Source organism: Pinus tabuliformis, chromosome 3_1 (genome assembly GCF_031772625.1).
Source record: "Pinus tabuliformis cultivar Carrire ecotype Pingquan chromosome 3_1, CPIR1, whole genome shotgun sequence".
In the NCBI taxonomy this organism is placed as follows: Eukaryota; Viridiplantae; Streptophyta; class Pinopsida; order Pinales; family Pinaceae; genus Pinus; species Pinus tabuliformis.
Window position 1 is genome coordinate 33,992,888 of NC_142301.1, and position 18,092 is coordinate 34,010,979.

The 18,092-nt window shown below is 37.0% G+C and overlaps 1 protein-coding gene across 2 annotated transcripts in view; it reads right to left on the reverse strand.

The window, feature by feature from the left end:
• TAG1 (membrane bound O-acyl transferase (MBOAT) family protein) overlaps positions 1 to 18,092 on the reverse strand; it is a 339,208-nt gene that overhangs the window by 151,073 nt on the left and 170,043 nt on the right. Inside the window, exons 8-11 of one of the 2 annotated variants that reach the window (XM_089410743.1) lie at positions 10,154 to 10,255; positions 9,925 to 10,061; positions 4,869 to 4,950; positions 4,665 to 4,685 (exon numbers count right to left, since the gene is read on the reverse strand). In XM_089410743.1, the coding sequence (XP_089266869.1) occupies positions 4,665 to 4,685; positions 4,869 to 4,950; positions 9,925 to 10,061; positions 10,154 to 10,255 (342 nt within the window). The remainder of the gene's footprint in view (positions 1 to 4,664; positions 4,686 to 4,868; positions 4,951 to 9,924; positions 10,062 to 10,153; positions 10,256 to 18,092) is intronic. The other variant, XM_089410744.1, reaches the window with a different exon arrangement.

The window sequence follows — 18,092 nt, forward strand, 5'->3', positions numbered from 1 at the left end:
GAATGAATAGGACAATCTTAAATATGGTGCGCTCCATTATGTTTTTCAAAAAGTAAAAATGATGTTTTGGGCTGATGAAGTTCTATGTATTGTATATGTAAAGAATAAATGTCCATCTAATGCTATTAGAAACAAGACTCCTTATGAAATGTGGTATGGGCACATTCCTTCGGTAAAGCATCTTAGAGTCTTTGGTTCCACATGTTATGCCTTGATACCAAAGGTACATAGAAAGAAAATTGGTGCAAAAAGTCATAAGTGTATCTTCTTGGGGTATTCAAACACCTCCAAAGCATATCGTCTCTATGATGAAGTCAATAAAAAGTTTGTTGTATCTAAAGATGTAATCTTTCTTGAATCATCCAAAACTGACAATGTTGTTGAGCGGCAAATTGATCGCTTGGATAGATTCGCAAATGCAAAATCATTTCAAGAATTTGATAATCAGATTCCACATCTTGAATGGGGAATTCCTATACTAGATCAACCTATGGAATCTTCTTCTAAAGCACTCTCTTCCCCGCATGAAACTCCAACAACGGATGATACTTTGATTGATGTGATTGAAAAAATTGGGAGACTCAATCTTGATTCAGTCCCAACTCAATCAACGGAGCAGCCTGGACCATCTCAGAAAGGTCCCCAAAAGTGGTTCACGAAGACACTTGAATGTGTTCATCCTTATGAGGTTGGAAAGACAGGAACTAGAAATTCAACCCGGCAAAATGGAGGTGATGTGGATGACTCTGATTCACCTGTTGATATCAATGTTTCTTACAATTGTGAATTGAATTTGTCTACAGATTTTGAACCAACTTCCTTCAAGGAAGTTGCTTCTCATGATGAATGGAAAGAAGCAATGCAAAAGGAGTATGATGCCTTGATAAAGAATGGCACTTGGAAGCTGGTTGATCCTCCATTGGGAACCAAACCAATTGGTTACAAATGGGTCTACAAGAACGAGTATAAAGTTGATGGTTCAGTTGACAAGCACAAAGCCAAGCTTGTGGCAAAAGGCTTTGCACAGAAGGAAGGGGTCGATTATGAGGAGACTTTTGCCCCCACAGCAAAATGGGCTACCATCCGGACACTTTTTTCCCTAGTAGCTTAGATCGGTTGGAAAGTCCATCAAATGGTTTTACATTTGCTTTCTTGAATGGAGATCTAAAAGAGAATGTTTTTATGTCCCAACCTAAAGTATTTGTTGTAAAAGGACATAAATATAAAGTATGAAAACTTGTGAAATCCTTGTATGGCCTCAAACAAGCACCGCGAGCCCGGTATAAAAACTAACTGAGCATCTTCTAAAACTCAATTTCAAACATTATGATCTTGATGATGTAACTTTGTTTGTCAAGAAGGTTGGAAAAACAGTTGTATATCTTGTGGTATATGTAGATGATCTTTTGATGATAGGGAACAATGAGAGCTACATTGCATCCATAAAGAAGGAATTGAGGAAAGGTTTTGAAATGACTGATTTGGGCTATGTTCATTACTATCTTGGTATTGAAGTAACTCACCATTCGAAGTCCATATTCCTTTCTCAAAAGAAGTACATCGGAGATCTGTTGAATAGGTTTGGCATGACTGGATGCAATCCTCTGACTACTCCAATGGAACAAAACTTAAAGCTCACATCCATTGAAGGAAAAGAATTTGAGGATGCAACAAAGTATAGACAGCTTGTAGGAAGTCTCAACTACCTAACTACTACCAGACCAGACATTTCGTTTGTTGTTGGAATCCTCTCCAGGTTTATGCAAAAGCCTTGTGAGGACATTGGTCTGCTGCAAAAAGAGTTCTAAAGTACATGAAGGGAACTCAAGACTTCGGAATAAAGTATACACAGGTGGGCGACTTTAGCTTGATTGGATACTCTAATTCAGACTTCGATGGAGACAAAGAAACTGGGGTATCTACTTCGGGTTATGCGATGAGTCTTGGATCAGGATCTGTCTCCTGGAGATCACGCCAACAATCAATGCCAGCAGATTCCCCAACAAAGGCAGAATATGTGGCAGTAGCTGAGAAAACAAAAAAAATTGTGTGGCTTAGGAAAATTCAGGAAGATTTGCAGGTAAAACAAGTACAATAGACTCCACTCATGATTGACAATACCTCGGCAATAAAGTTGGCCAAGAACCCAAAGTTCCATGATCAAACGAAGCACATCAATACAAAATATCATCTCATTCGACATCATGTTGAGGCCAAAACAATCCATCTTCACCATTGTTCTACTAATGAGCAGATTGCAGACATCTTCACCAAAGCGCTTGGAAGAGAAAAGCTTGAAAGATTTAGAACGATGCTTGGACTCACCAACATCCCTTCAAATTAAGGGGGGGAATGTTGACACCTAATCATAGGGATTGGGTAAACAACTATAATTAGTGTAAATAAATAATAGAGAAAATGGAGAGTCATCGGTGTAGAAATTTCTGTTTTCCCACCCCGGTTTTCAGTTTCTCCTTATTTTTCCCATATAGTTAAATGCCCTTTCCCATAACCATACATTTAACAAGCTGAAAAAAAATAACTTTGCTGAAAACACAAATTCTAGAAATTTTACAGAACGCTGGAAATTGCAGAAATAAAAATCAGCAGTAATAAACAGCCATTAAAACACATTTAAACACTGAGATTTTTAGTCAATGTGACCCTGGAAAAACCCCCTACAACTCTTGGGGAAAACCAGTTTGAGAGCTCTTCTTTATTTCTGAAAATTGCCTTTTACAGTGAGAAATTTTCAGCGAAAAATCAGCAAGCAAATTTACAACTTATCTCTTTTCCCATGCTTCACAGCAAACTGGAAATTACAGCAAACAGGACAGCAATAAATGCTGTACGGTCTCCTCGATTTTCGTGCCCACTTTCAGCATTAAATGTTGTTGTATGGCCCTCGTTTTGCGTGCAAAAAACCAGCAAACTGCTCCTCGATTTTTGTGCAAACCTCTCCTCGAAAATCGTGCCAAAATCTGCCTTTCACTGTGTGCTGAATCAGCTATACAAATCTGATCAATTGTTGCCTTGGAATGTGTGCCAAGCTGTTGTCTCCTTCTCCTCCCTGCTCAGAAATCTCTCTTGCTCTCTTGCTCTCCTTCTCCCAATCTGCTCATGAAAGAATTGAATCGAATGTGATATTTTCCTCCTTTTCCTCCCTTAATATAACTCCAAATGACTTTTGGGTGACCCAAGTGACTTTTGGGTGGTCTCTAAATCCAATGGCTGAAATAGATTTAGATCAATAGCTGAGATTAAATGCTCATTTAAATCTCACTTTTTATTTTTTAATTCACCCCACTTTAATAAAGACCCACTTAGTCATTTATTTCCAAAGTCACTTTTCCTTTCTAATTTTTCATTGACTTTATAAAAGTCACTTTAAAATTAGACTTAGTAACTTTATCACTTAAAGTCACTTTTAAATTAGATTTAACTTTATAAAATTATAAAGTCACTTTAGGAGAAAAATTAAATTTTTTTGGACACTTTTCCCTAGGCCAAAGATCAAAGCCTAAGGGAACCACCTGTCCTCCGGTACCAAATTTCAACAATCGGGAGATGAACTGAACAGTCACTCCCTCTTGTATATAATAATGAACAACCTAAATGAATAAAACGATTACATTTTGAGGAGTTACCTCCTGGTCTGACAAAATTGATGTCTTCATAGGGACTTTGAACGATAACATCCAACACGAGGTTCGCCTTTGGGAACCTGATTCATTGGAGAAGGCATTCAGGGTGGCAAGAAAACTTGAAAGCAAAATTATGGCAACAATGAAGTCTACGCTTCGCTGAAGAAACCACACTTTGCTGAAGAAACTTGGTCCAAATTTGAATTTTGCTTGTTTGGGATGCTAAATTTATTCACTTTCCTCTTCTCTTGCCCTTGTAGGTGAGTTGCCTCTTTCTTTATCTTCAGACGAAACTATCTTTGTTAAGAATCAATGTAAAAGCCTCTACCTTGCCCTGCCTATATAATTTAGAAGAGAATCAATCTTTAAGATCACTCCTAGTCTAAGTCATGCATGAAATACATTCATTCTTAAACTCAACCACTAAATATAAGAATTACATTTTTTTTACTAAAGTGAGTTACAAAATAGAATTATTTTTCCAAATATAAAAATATTCTTAGAAAATATCTCAAACTACTTCTCGCATGTTCACACTGAACATGTGAGAAAGTTCATATCCGAGCTATAATTCTCAACATATTTCCCCACTTCCACATCCTTGCGTCCCAAAGACTTGGTGGAGCATTAGCTAAAAGTTGAAAGGAAAGGGAATATGAAAGCATATCTACTAAGAATTAATATTAGTCATCATAGAGCAATGCATATTTATTAATAATTACTATCTGATCATTTAAAAATCTTATTTTTCTGTGCCCTAATGCTCCAGCTTGCTCAATATGCCATTTGTTTTTTTTTATAGTCCCTGTTTGATAAATGTGGGAAATGCAGAAGCATGAAACCCAATGACTTATGAAGTCAGGTGTAAGATAGTACAAATACACCACACCAATAAATGAAGAGCATACAAAAGAGTCATTTTAAGTTCCTTTCACATAAAGCACTATGAAACAAATAAACTGTATATTCAAATTCCAATGACTCTTCACTCATATGCCTTAAGTACAGGGAAGAAATTACCATATTCCACATTCGCCAATACTAATATGAACACGCCATCCGCCACAAAGAAAACAAACAAAATGAAAAAATCAGTCCAGGATCCAAGCAATGGTTCTAATTTTAGGTGCACTATTGCATGCATATAGTCTTAAGCAAGCAGTATGCTAATTGTCTTGACTTGATAATTCTTGGAAAACTCTTGAGAAAAGAAAAGTGATTGACCTCTCCTACAGTTTTTGCATTCCACCAATCTTTGTAGAATTGACGATCCCCAAATCGTACCAACTCTGCAACAATATTAAGCCTGGAAAAGATGTACATGGACCATGATAACTTATTAGATGCAAAAACTTGAAATATGGAATCTCAAAAGAACAGAAAGTAAATAATTTATGAGTACTATATTAGAACTTTCAGATATTGTTTCCAAAATTTACTCCATTCTAAGAGTATGAAGTAATAGCTCTACCAAAACAAGTTACATCAACTCCTACTAAAACAAGACCAACCAAATAAGTGTAATTAAATCACTATAGAAGCAGGTTACCAGCAACAAGCATAATTAGTAGCACCTACATGACAACAATGTAGGTAAGGTGTGTTAGTAGTATATGATATAGAAATGGAGCCTACAGGAGGCATCCCCACTTCAGCAAACCATATAGAAAATGATCACCCCATACGCTCAAATCAACTGATAGAGTGGCATAGCATTTAGGTAGACCGTAGAGCACAAGATAATTGTATCAATGTCCAATAATGAACATGTCAATGGGACTGCCAGGTACAATAGTGTGAGACACAAAGTGAGAGTGCAAAGGCCAATCATAGAAAACTATGATATAAGCAAAACTAGCATATGTTGTCTAAGACCTAAAGTTCATATCCACATAGCATGGAGTACAGAAACAAATTGACAGTAAAATTAAGTGCAAGTTCTGCAAAGAACCAAAGAAAACCACCAACACTATCAGGAGGGGTGTCTCACCTAGGGGCAAATCAACCTCCCATGATGCAATATCTCCTACTACGAGGCCGAAGAAACTTATGATAGATGCCTAGGAGAATGAACTAGAAGAGCAGGAAGATCTGGTCTGAGTTATGTGACATTGCCAAGTTGCTGCAACCTGTCGACGAGATCTAGGGGAGATATCCTAACTACTGGTGTGGTATCACTTGTGCCAAAATTTGAGGTAACATGCTTGCAAGGGTCTCGCTAGTCGATCACACAAGGCCTCTCGAGATCTCACAAATTTGATGGCTAATGTAGTGTTCTTGTCTATCAACTCTTGGTACCTCTATTTGGTAGAAGCACATGGACCATGATAACTTATTAGATGCAAAAACTTGAAATATGGAATCTCAAAAGAACAGAAAGTAAATAATTTATCAGTACTATATTAGAACTTTCAGATATTATTTACAAAATTTACTCCATTCTAAGAGTATGAAGTAATAGCTCTACCAAAACAAGTTACATCAACTCCTACTAAAACAAGACCAACCAAATAAGTGTAATTAAATCACTATAGAAGCAGGTTACCAGCAACAAGCATAATTAGTGGCACCTACATGACAACAATGTAGGTAAGGTGTGTTAGTAGTATATGATATAGAAATGGAGCCTACAGGAGGCATTCCCACTTCAGCAAACCATATAGAAAATGATCACCCCATACGCTCAAATCAACTGATAGAGTAGCATAGCATTTAGGTAGACCATAGAGCACAAGATAATTGTATCAATGTCCAATAAGGAACATGTCAATGGGACTGCCAGGTACAATAGTGTGAGACACAAAGTGGGAGTGCAAAGGCCACTCATAGAAAAATATGATATAAGCAAAACTAGCATATGTTGTCTAAGACCTAAAGTCCATATCCACATAGCATGGAGTACAGAAACAAATCGACAGTAAAATTAAGTGCAAGTTCTGCAAAGAACCAAAGAAAACCACCAACACTATCAGGAGGGGTGTCTCACCTAGGGGCAAATCAACCTCCCATGATGCAATATCTCCTACTACGAGGCTGAAGAAACTTATGATAGATGCCTAGGAGAATGAACTAGAAGAGCAGGAAGATCTGGTCTGAGATATGTGACATTGTCAAGTTGCTGCAACCTGTCGATGAGATCTAGGGGAGATATCCTAACTACTGGTGTGGTATCACTTGTGCCCAAATTTGAGGTAACATGGTTGTAAGGGTCTCGCTAGTCGATCACACAAGGCCTCTCGAGATCTCACAAATTTGATGGCTAATGTAGTGTTCTTGTCTATCAAATCTTGGTACCTCTATTTGGTAGAAGCACCAGAAAATATATATATATATCATAATCAGCTTTATGAGGTCTAGTCTGGGATGGAGTTGGCTAAATGAACAATATCCAAGTCCAAGGGCCTCCCTTACGCATAGTCCCAAACATCTCTGGTCTGAGAAGCAAAAGAAAGTGGATAGAGATATCTAAGACTCTCTGGAAAGACACTAAAAATGTCCTCTTATCTTGTAGTAGATGGGGCAGTTTAAGATGAAGTGGTCCTTCATCTTTGTCTCATGAAGAAGATAGAGCTGGCATATCCTCCCCCCGAGTGATATGGGGGTCAGTTTCAATGTGAAGATGATAAGAATACACCTGAAACAGCCCAAGGGGGATCCAAAGAGCATGCATCCAATGCTGAAGAATGTATGGGGAGTGAACAATAAAGTCATCTCTCAGCTACAAAATCTTCTATAGAGAAGATCATCTTGGGGTTTAGTCTACCCAATGGGTTGACCCAAGTAACCCAAATTTACTGTCCTATGATGTCCTTTTTACTGATCAATTTACCATTGGAAAAAAAATGAAAAGTAAGAAATTGTGATAGTTGGTGAACATACCAGACGTAAAAGAAGCAGTAGAACATGTACAGTCATGCATATAAAGTCGGAGAAGACAACTTCAATACTCTTTCAACGGCATAAAGGAAGTTTCCCTTCAAAGGATGTTGTGAGACACAAAGTGGGAGTGCAAAGGCCACTCATAGAAAAACATGATATAAGCAAAACTAGCATATGTTGTCTAAGACCTAAAGTCCATATCCACATAGCATGGAGTACAGAAACAAATCAACAGTAAAATTAAGTGCAAGTTCTGCAAAGAACCAAAGAAAACCACCAACACTATCAGGAGGGGTGTCTCACCTAGGGGCAAATCAACCTCCCATGATGCAATATCTCCTACTACGAGGCCATACAGAAGAAACTTATGATAGATGCCTAGGAGAATGAACTAGAAGAGCAGGAAGATCTGGTCTGAGATATGTGACATTGTCAAGTTGCTGCAACCTGTGGACGAGATCTAGGGGAGATATCCTAACCAATGGTGTGGTATCACTTGTACCAAAATTTGAGGTAACATGCTTGTAAGGGTCTCGCTAGTCGATCACACAAGGCCTCTCAAGATCTCACAAATTTGATGGCTAATGTAGTGTTCTTGTCTATCAACTCTTGGTACCTCTATTTGGTAGAAGCACCAGAAAATATATATATATATCATAATCAGCTTTATGAGGTCTAGTCTGGGATGGAGTTGGCTAAGTGAACAATATCCAAGTCCAAGGGCCTCCCTTACATATAGTCCCAAACATCTCTGGCCTGAGAAGCAAAAGAAAGTGGATAGAGATATCTAAGACTCTCTGGAAAGACGCTAAAAATGTCCTCTTATCTTGTAGTAGATGGGGCAATTTAAGATGAAGTGGTCCTTCATCTTTGTCTCATGAAGAAGATAGAGCTGGCATATCCTCCCCCCAAGTGATATGGTAGTCAGTTTCAATGTGAAGATGATAAGAATACACCTGAAACAGCCCAAGGGGGATCCAAAGAGCATGCATCCAATGCTGAAGAATGTATGGGGAGTGAACAATAAAGTCATCTCTCAGCTACAAAAAGTTCTATAGAGAAGATCATCTTGCGGTTTAGCCTACCCAATGGGTTGACCCAAGTAACCCAAATTTACTGTCCTATGATGTCCTTTTTACTGATCAATTTACCATTGGAAAAAAATGAAAAGTAAGAAATCGTGATTGTTGGTGAACATACCAGAGATAAAAGAAGCATTAGAACATGCAAAGCCACACATATAAAGTGGGAGAAGACAACTTCAATACTCTTTCAAGGGCATAAAGGAAGTTTCCCTTCAAAGGATGTTGTGAGACACAAAGTGGGAGTGCAAAGGCCACACATATAAAAACATGATATAAGCAAAACTAGCATATGTTGTCTAAGACCTAAAGTCCATATCCACATAGCATGGAGTACAGAAAAAAAATCGACAGTAAAATTAAGTGCAAGTTCTGCAAAGAACCAAAGAAAACCACCAACACTATCAGGAGGGGTGTCTCACCTAGGGGCAAATCAACCTCCCATGATGCAATATCTCCTACTACGAGGCCATACAGAAGAAACTTATGATAGATGCCTAGGAGAATGAACTAGAAGAGCGGGAAGATCTGGTCTGAGATATGTGACATTGTCAAGTTGCTGCAACCTGTGGATGAGAGCTAGGAGAGATATCCTAACTACTGGTGAGGTATCACTTGTGCCAAAATTTGAGGTAACATGCTTGTAAGGGTCTCACTAGTCGATCACACAAGGCCTCTCAAGATCTCACAACTTTAATGGCTAATGGAGTGTTGTTGTCTATCAACTCCTGGTAACTCTATTTGGTAGAAGCACCAGAAAATATATATATATCATAATCAGCTTTATGAGGTCTAGTCTGGGATGGAGTTGGCTAAGTGAACAAGATCCAAGTCCAAGGGCCTCCCTTACATATAGTCCCAAACATCTCTGGTCCGAGAAGCAAAAGAAAGTGGATAGAGATATTTAAGATTCTCTGGAAAGACACTGAAAGTGTCCTCTTATCTTGTCACAGATGGGGCAGTTTAAGATGAAATGGTCCTTCATCTTTGTCTCATGAAGAAGATAGAGCTGGCATATCCTCCCCCCAAGTGATATGGTAGTCAGTTTCAATGTGAAGATGATAAGAATACAACCTGAAACAGCCCAAGGGGGATCCAAAGACCATGCATCCAATGCTGAAGAATGTATGGGGAGTGAACAATAAAGTCATCTCTCAGCTACAAAAAGTTCTATAGAGAAGATCATCTTGGGGTTTAGCCTACCCAATGGGTTGACCCAAGTAACCCAAATTTACTGTCCTATGATGTCCTTTCTACAGATCAATTTACCATTGGAAAAAAAATGAAAAGTAAGAAATTGTGATTGTTGGTGAACATACCAGAGGTGAAAGAAGCAGTAGAACATGCACAGCCACACGTATAAAGTCGGAACAGACAACTTCAATACCCTTTCAACGGCATAAAGGAAGTTTCCCTTCAAAGGATGTTGTGAATTCTTTATAATAGGATTCATATACTGCAACATAATTTATTGAAAAGTCAAGATACAATCCAAATTAAGAATCCTCACCAAAGACATGTTGTCTATTCACAAGTAAATGCGCCTACCTGTTCTATGATAAAGCCCATAACTCCTGTAAATATGATCAATTTTCCAAGTTGACGAAGAACCCAACCTTTGCGAATATGTGTTGTGCAAGGATAGCTTGTCTATTCAATTACACAATCATACACAATGTTTTTAGCAGAACATTATACCAAAAGTCAACGATAAAATCACACATACCATTTAACAAAGAAAGAAAAACTAAAAGAGTCACACATAAATCTAATGAATAAAGCACAACAATAGACTACACTTACAAATTGAAATTGATGTTGCAAATATTGTGTCGGCAAACATATTGCCAAGGTTTTGGAATATAACTTGTCCACAAAATTGGGGAAAATATTGGAAAATATTGACAAACTTAAAAAAAAAAAAAAAAAATACAAGCAAATTCCTTTCTACAGAGGCCGAGACCTGTCATCATCAAGGGGGGTCGAATAGCATTTTTTAAGGTTGCTGAGTACTTGGTTTTCTTAAGGGCCGAATTGAATGTTCTCTTCAGGCCCAGTACACTAACATTGGAGGTAGAATTACACTAATCTGCCAGAGTATTTCTGAGTCTATCTTCAGCCATTGGAGGTCGAATTGTGCTACAGGAGCCAGAGACTATTTGGAGGTCGAGATCCCTTTTCCTTGGCAGGCCAAATATATAGCTGAGCTGGGTTATTCCTGTACCATTGGGATAGCCGATTTCATCTTCATTAGAGGGCTGAGACTGTCTTAGAAGAAGAGCCAAATTGAATCAATCACTTCAGGAGGACGAGTCTGCTATTGGAAGAGCATATTGTTATTTTTGGAAGTGAATTACCAGAGTTGCATTGTTATTTTGAAGCTGATCCCAGACAGCCAAATATTATATCTTTGGAGACTGAATTTCTTGTGATCATTGGAGGCCGAATAGCAGAGACTCAGTTCATTATAGTGAGACAGAATTGATTCCATTTCCTGTAGCAGAGATTGCAATTTTCAGAAGGATTGACACTTTATCCAGAGGAGGTCCAAGTTCTAATTTGGAGGCTTAATTTATATCAGAATAAGAGGCAGAGTTTATTCATTTCTTGGTGCTCGAAATTGCACTCACAAAGAGGCCAAATTGCTGAGTCTATCATCATTTTTAAGGACAAGTTGATCTCAATTTCTGAGGGCCGAATCAGTATTAAAGCCAGGCTGAGTGATCCATATCTTGCTGAAGATTGTGCCAGGTTCATCAAATCCTTCTGAACACTGTATTCCTCTCCAATCAAGTTAATATAAATTATTTTCCTCCCATATTGATTTCTGTTGCAAAGTTTTCTCCCTTGTCTGAAAAGTGTTTGACAGAAGTTTGTTCTCTAACTGTTTGTTAAAATTCTTCAAAGGAAAAATTTTAAATTTACTGTAAATTTTTAGCTTCGGTACATTACAAAATTATTAGGTTTGTAAATAATTCTAATTGACCTCTCTAACTTGATTGATGCTCCGAGTATAAATGCTCTCAATATATTACATTAGCACTCAACTAAAATCTCATTCTGTAGAGTTTGTTGAGTTGGAGATTTGTATTTTGGAAAGGGACTGATTTAGAAGATAATCTCTCTGATTTAACATGCTGGGTCCTATATAAAGAAAATTCTAGTAGAACTACAGTGATGTTGGGCAAATAAATTTAGTATGAATATCTTGGATTTTTTTCTTCCTATTGTCCATAAGCAACTTCCTTTAAATGCAAATGTGATGTCATGAAATTATTGGTGTTATTCAAAATTGAGTGTTCTTTTTTGTTCACTATGGAATATTTTACATCTGAGCAATGTTCCGTCGTTATTGAGCTTCTCTGGTTATTTTGTACAAAATGTGTTAAATTCTGACACACATAGCATTATTTGGTTATAAGTTGTTGTTTCACTGGTTCTGTTGAAGTTCTGTAGCTTCAATCGGATTTCATAATTTGTATTAGCCCCCCACCTCCCCTAAAAAAAAACAAAAACAAAAATTGACAAATTTGGACTGCACATAAAGTCAACCTTGAAAGAAGAAAATGAATTTTGCCTCCAAAATGACAAGCTGGCTCCTCCTTTAACTCATGTCGGCTCACCCCAAAAGTCGCACCACTTGGGGCTTTATTGATCACTATATATAGACCACTCATCCCCTTCATTTGATTATAAATTCAGACCAATCTGAGGCATAATAAGGACGAGTTTTGAGGCTTATTTCAGACCACAAGAAGGACAAAGTCTAAGGCTGATCAAGGATGAAATATGAGGCATAATGTGAAGTTTGATTATCTGTGGCAGATCGAGTTTTTGGGCAGAACCATTCTCTGAGACAAACCGAATTTTCTTAGCAGCAGGATGACTTGGCTCATGGAAATTTTGACCAGGTTTGACTTGGGTCTGGTTGATGGTCACTTTGATTAAAATTTCAGATTGTATTATGAAAATGTTGCCATTCATCAGAGAGTTATCAAAATCATTGTCATAGAAAAATGCCACAACAAAGCTCACTAGGTCACTCTCAGCTCTACCATCACTGCTCACATCATTAGGGCACTTGTCAGGAGATCTCAAGATTATGTCTTTCATCGCGGTTACTTCGGGATTGATTATGATGCCATATATATCAATCATGTAAATCAGTTGCTCATTAATATCCTGAAACCAACATTATACAGTAGGTAGTAGTGTCATCATAGGATAATAATTTTGTTACACCATTTACTCAACACAGAACTCCTTCCTTACACTTGATATAGGCTCCTTACAATCAGGTGTCCGGATTGCTCGGAATGAGGGTAAAATCCCTCTCAAAATATTTGTCAGTTTTCCTCTTGGAGAGATTCGCCAGTTTGGCGATATTTATTGTACTCAGAATTTCTCATTGTTGCTTAATAATAAAAACCCACAGTTGTTGCACCAGTTTTCCCAAGTTGGGTTTTTCCGAGGAAATTTGTCCAAAAACAACTGTCATATTTTATGTGTGTGTGTCCTAGTATTTTCTCAGATTCCAGTTTCTCTTTCATGGTATTTCTTTTTGTGAAGATTGCAGTGTGATTAATTCATTGTTGTCGTAGAAATAAACTATATAATTAATTTATCAATTAAAATAAATAATTTCAATTGCTGCAATAGGATTTCAAAAGTGAAATTTTCACATGGTATCATGGGGGTTTTGATTAGACGGGAACGCTCAGAATCAGAAGCAGAAATTCATTGTCCAGAGGGAGCAAGACGACGAATTTATGGGGGTTGCGCAGAGCCTAAGCCAGGCAATCCGAATTGTTGGACAATTCAATTTTTCAATGCAAGTTGGTAGAAAAAATCGATTTGCCAGTTTGAGTCATTCCAGCATGCAAAGAGAGCAACAGTCCAATGTTTTCGCTGTGCAGATTCCTTGTTTGGGCATAGAAGGGATTTGCAACAGTCCAGTGTTTTCGCTGTGCAGATTCCTTGTTTGGGCATAGAAGGAATTTGCAACAGTTTGCAGTAGCGGTGTTGCCACCTTACATACACACCTAAGTTGGTGAGAAAACCCTTAACCCCACAATGTGCGATTGGTGGCAAATTTAAGAGATGGGGTTGTCACCTATTCCCAAATCTCTCTCTGTTTAATCTCTCACCTAGGTAAGCTAAGCGGGGTGATCCCTAAATGGAAAACTAAGTAAAAAAGGGAGGATGTGAGGTTTCTAGGAGATGTCAAATTTGGATTACTTGAGATTGTGAGCAATATGAAATGAAATAAATAACCATGAGCACATGAATCAAAGATTAGCAAACATAAAACCAGTGCCTTCAATAATACTTGCTCAAAAAAAATGAAGTGTTTCAAATTGAAACATAAATAACCTTGTCAATCAAACAAAAGATGTCAGCAAGATAAGATATCACATGCAAGATATAAAATCTATTTTCAAGATATGCTTTCAAAATATATAATCATTCACAAACCCATAGCATGTAAGAAAACAATATAGAATGACTTGTAAAGGAAACAAGTTAAAACTTTACTTGCAAAAAATGAACAAGACGATACTTGCCTAAATAAGATAACCAATTCAAAACATTTTCATCAATGACAAGCACATGAATAATTTGAAAAAAAATAGTAAAATGTGTTAACATGAAATGCACTTAAACTAAGATTAAATACAATTATCTTGGTTAATTTTAATCTAAATGCCTAGTCTAGGTGAGACATCTTCCTCTTGAAATCTTTCCAAAGGGTAAAAATTGGAGTGACTATAAGAAAGACGGGTTGAGGACACGATAGTATCGTTAAAGATAGCCTTCCCCAAAGTCTTACTAGCTAGTGTGTGCCTTCATTCCTACAAGAGGACAAGCCACCTCCATAACTCCAAGGTCACACGTTTTTACCTTACTTCGTACTAATTGGGATAATGGTCCAAGAAATATTTTTCCCTATGATTTCTATCAAGCAAGCTTATGTTTGGAGGCAAATTGAGTGAAAATGAAACTATGCTAAAAAACCTAATATGTTATGCAATGCAAGTAAGATTACTAATGTTTTGCAAAAATAAAATGCTTCAAGTAAATGGAAATATGTTCAACAAGTTAACATAGATAATTGCTCAAAATTGTACAAGATATAAAAACATAAGTCTCATAAGCACATAAGATTGTAAGTTGCTCAAAGTAAGTGCTTTAATAAATGATATATCAATGGTCAACCAACTAAAGTAATGAAATGAGAAGAAGCTTCAAAGTATGATACAAATAATGTATAAGAAACCAAATCAAGTGATGGGAGTAAACCCCATCACTTGCTTTAGTTTAGAAAATGCTCTCAAGTAGCTAATATAAAATCAATGAAGCACTATTTGAAAAGATTTAAAATATGAAATGTTTGTTTGTATACAAGCTATGTCCAAACGAATCCCTGCAAAAACACTTCTTCGTAAGATGAACTATGAAAATTCAAAATAACAAATGAGAATTCATTTGAAGATGCTTCAAGAGTGGGTTGGTCTCCCAAAGACTTCCCCTCACGCTTGATCCAACAAAAATAATTCTTCTACAATACTCCAATCACACATTAGTCCATATAGATTTAGAGAAGCAAACAATGAATTGAAACTTCTAGAAATTTATTTGAAAATAAACTAGAACTTCCAACATTTAGATCCTACTTCCAAATCAAATGTTAATGCAAGATAGTTTTACACTAGCAAGTCTACAAGAGTATATGGAAAATGAAATAACTCAAAGCATAAATAGAAGAGATTATACCAATAGCTCACAATGCACCATGCTCCAAAGGAAAAACACCCATGAATGGACCCCCAAAGTCTTTTTATTGCAATTCTTGAAAAGTGTACAAAGCAACAGTGCCTCCGGAAGCACAATAGCTAGTAAACAATTAATACAAAATGAGAGCTCAAGGATCTATTATATAAAGAAATCAGAGCAAATCCCAATGTAGCATCCAACTGACAAATGGCCATGGTGAAGCATTAGGGGACTTTTGAGGTCTAAAATGGCCTCCTAAGGAAATTATAAAATAATAGTGGAAATAATAAAATAATATTAGATTACATCATCAAATTTTAGAGGGAAAAAAGAAAAAAATATTTTTTTCAACTTATCTCCCTATGGGTTTACTCAAATTTCGAGTGGAAACACTCGTTGGATGCAAAATTTGATTCCTCATCCAATGAGTACCAATGTTGCATACTTTCGATGGACCCTACTACACGAAAAATGAGAAATACATGAAAAACATGATTGCAATCATGTCTTTTTAGGTATTTCTCATTTTTCATGTAGCAGGATACATCGAAAGTATGCAACATGAGTACTCCTTGGATGAGAAATTAAAGTTTGCATCCAACCAGTATTCCCATTCGAAATTTGAGTAAAACCTTGGGAGATAAGTTGAAAATACGAGTTGAAAAAATAGTCTTATTATTTTATTATTTTTTTACTCCAAAAATAGTTAATCATCCCCCATGGTTAACATCATCATCTTGAATCCTATTGTTTCTTATAAAGTTTATTTTGACTGTACATTTTTCTTAGGAGGCCCATTTTAGACCTCAAAATTCCCCTAATGGATCCCAAGAAGGAAATCGAATTCCAAGAGGAGGAATGAAGTAGCCACTAATGCAAATCGAATTCCATATGTGGCACCAAAATATCCTCGAGCAAAATCAAATTCTCTAAGTGGGAAGACGAGCAAATCCAAGTGTGAACCAATCAAGGAGCTAACTCAAGTCAAACTCCAAGATCAAACCATGTGATGACACCTCATGTAGATGCTTCCAATGAGCTCAGTGTAATCTCCTTGGGAATTGTGTGGTCCCTCCTTGAGCCAAATTCGATTTGGACTTGTGCCAAGGTCCCAAGTTACCTAGGCATGTTACATGACTCAAACTCATCATACTAGCATCACTTTACATAATCCCCGCAGGGCTTGTGGAATCTTAGTACAATAGAAGATGAGAAGAAGAAATAGAGTTGAAAAACTCGGATGATATGATGATTATTGATGGTACATGAAGTTTTTGACACATCCTTGGGCATGGAGTCCTCAAACATCTTTGGGTACACTTCAATGGTCAACATCTGGCTCCACATGGGGATGCATGCTAGATAGGAAATGATAGTATGCAAAAATTTGGAATCTGCATCCACCAACAAACAACATATATCAATAGCGTTCGTTCAAAATATCATCATATAAAATCAAATATATAAATGAAGAAGTGCATGAACAGAAATTTATTCTGAGAGCATAAATGACAATTTATTCATGAAATGAAACTACTTAACCAAACGACAAGGAGTAAAGTTAGAAATACAATACAGAAGAGGCCCCATGGCATCAGATATTCTCTTTGTAGAACAATTTGAGCAGTTGTACATTGACAGGTAGCTCAAGTGATTCTTCATTCAAAGTGCTCAAATGGTAGGAATTTTGTCTATTTGCTTCTTTGATAATGTATGGTCCAAGCTGCAAACTATCACACTTACCATGGTTACCTGGCTTCTCATTCCTGCGACCCTATAACAAAACCATACCACCGTTAGAAAAATCTCTATTCCTAGATGACTTGTCAAAATTTCTTTTAACCTTCAAATGAATTTTACAACAATTTTCAAGGGCTCTTCTCCTAGTTTCATCCAATTCTACAATTTGGTCAATTCTATTTTGCACAGCATCTTTTTCAGATGTAAACCTTTGTAGAATTTGGTAAGTTGGTAGCCACAAATGCATTGGAAGGGTGACATCCAAGCCATAAACTAACTCAAAAGGACTAATTTCCTGTTGAACTCTTCTTTGTAATCCTATCAACCCACAAAGCATATTTAATTTTGCTATCCCATGCCCTTTTGTTATCCCCTACAAGCTTCTTGACGATGGTGATCAAATTTTTATTGCTAGACTCAGCTAGGCCATTACCCTAAGGATAGTAGTTTTATGAACGGGATAAGACAACACCATACTTAGAGCAAAATGATGAAAATTTAACAGAGCTAAAAGCCTTGGCATTATCAGTTGTGATCTTGGTAGGGGTGCCAAAACGAGTGATAATCTTATCTTCAAGAAAATCCATCACTACTTTGTCAGTGGCGTAGCTTGCAGGGATGGATCCTACCGATTTAATAAAATAATCAGTAGCAGTTAAAATCCGTGAGTAGCCATTACTTGAATTTTCATTAAATTCCCCTATAATGTCAAGCCCCCAATGTTGGAAGGGATCTTCCACGACCACGGGCTGAAGAGGCAAAGAAGCTAACTTTATTTCCAAGTGAATAATTGACAACCTTGGAAACCTCTAACATACTTGTGCACGTCAGCAAAAATGGAAGGCCAATAATAAGCAGCTCTCAAGATTTTATAGGCAGTAGTTTTAGCAACATAATGCCCTCCACAAAATCCTAAATGAAACTCGATTGAGACGCTTTTTGGCTTCAGCTTCATCAACACATCCAAGTATCA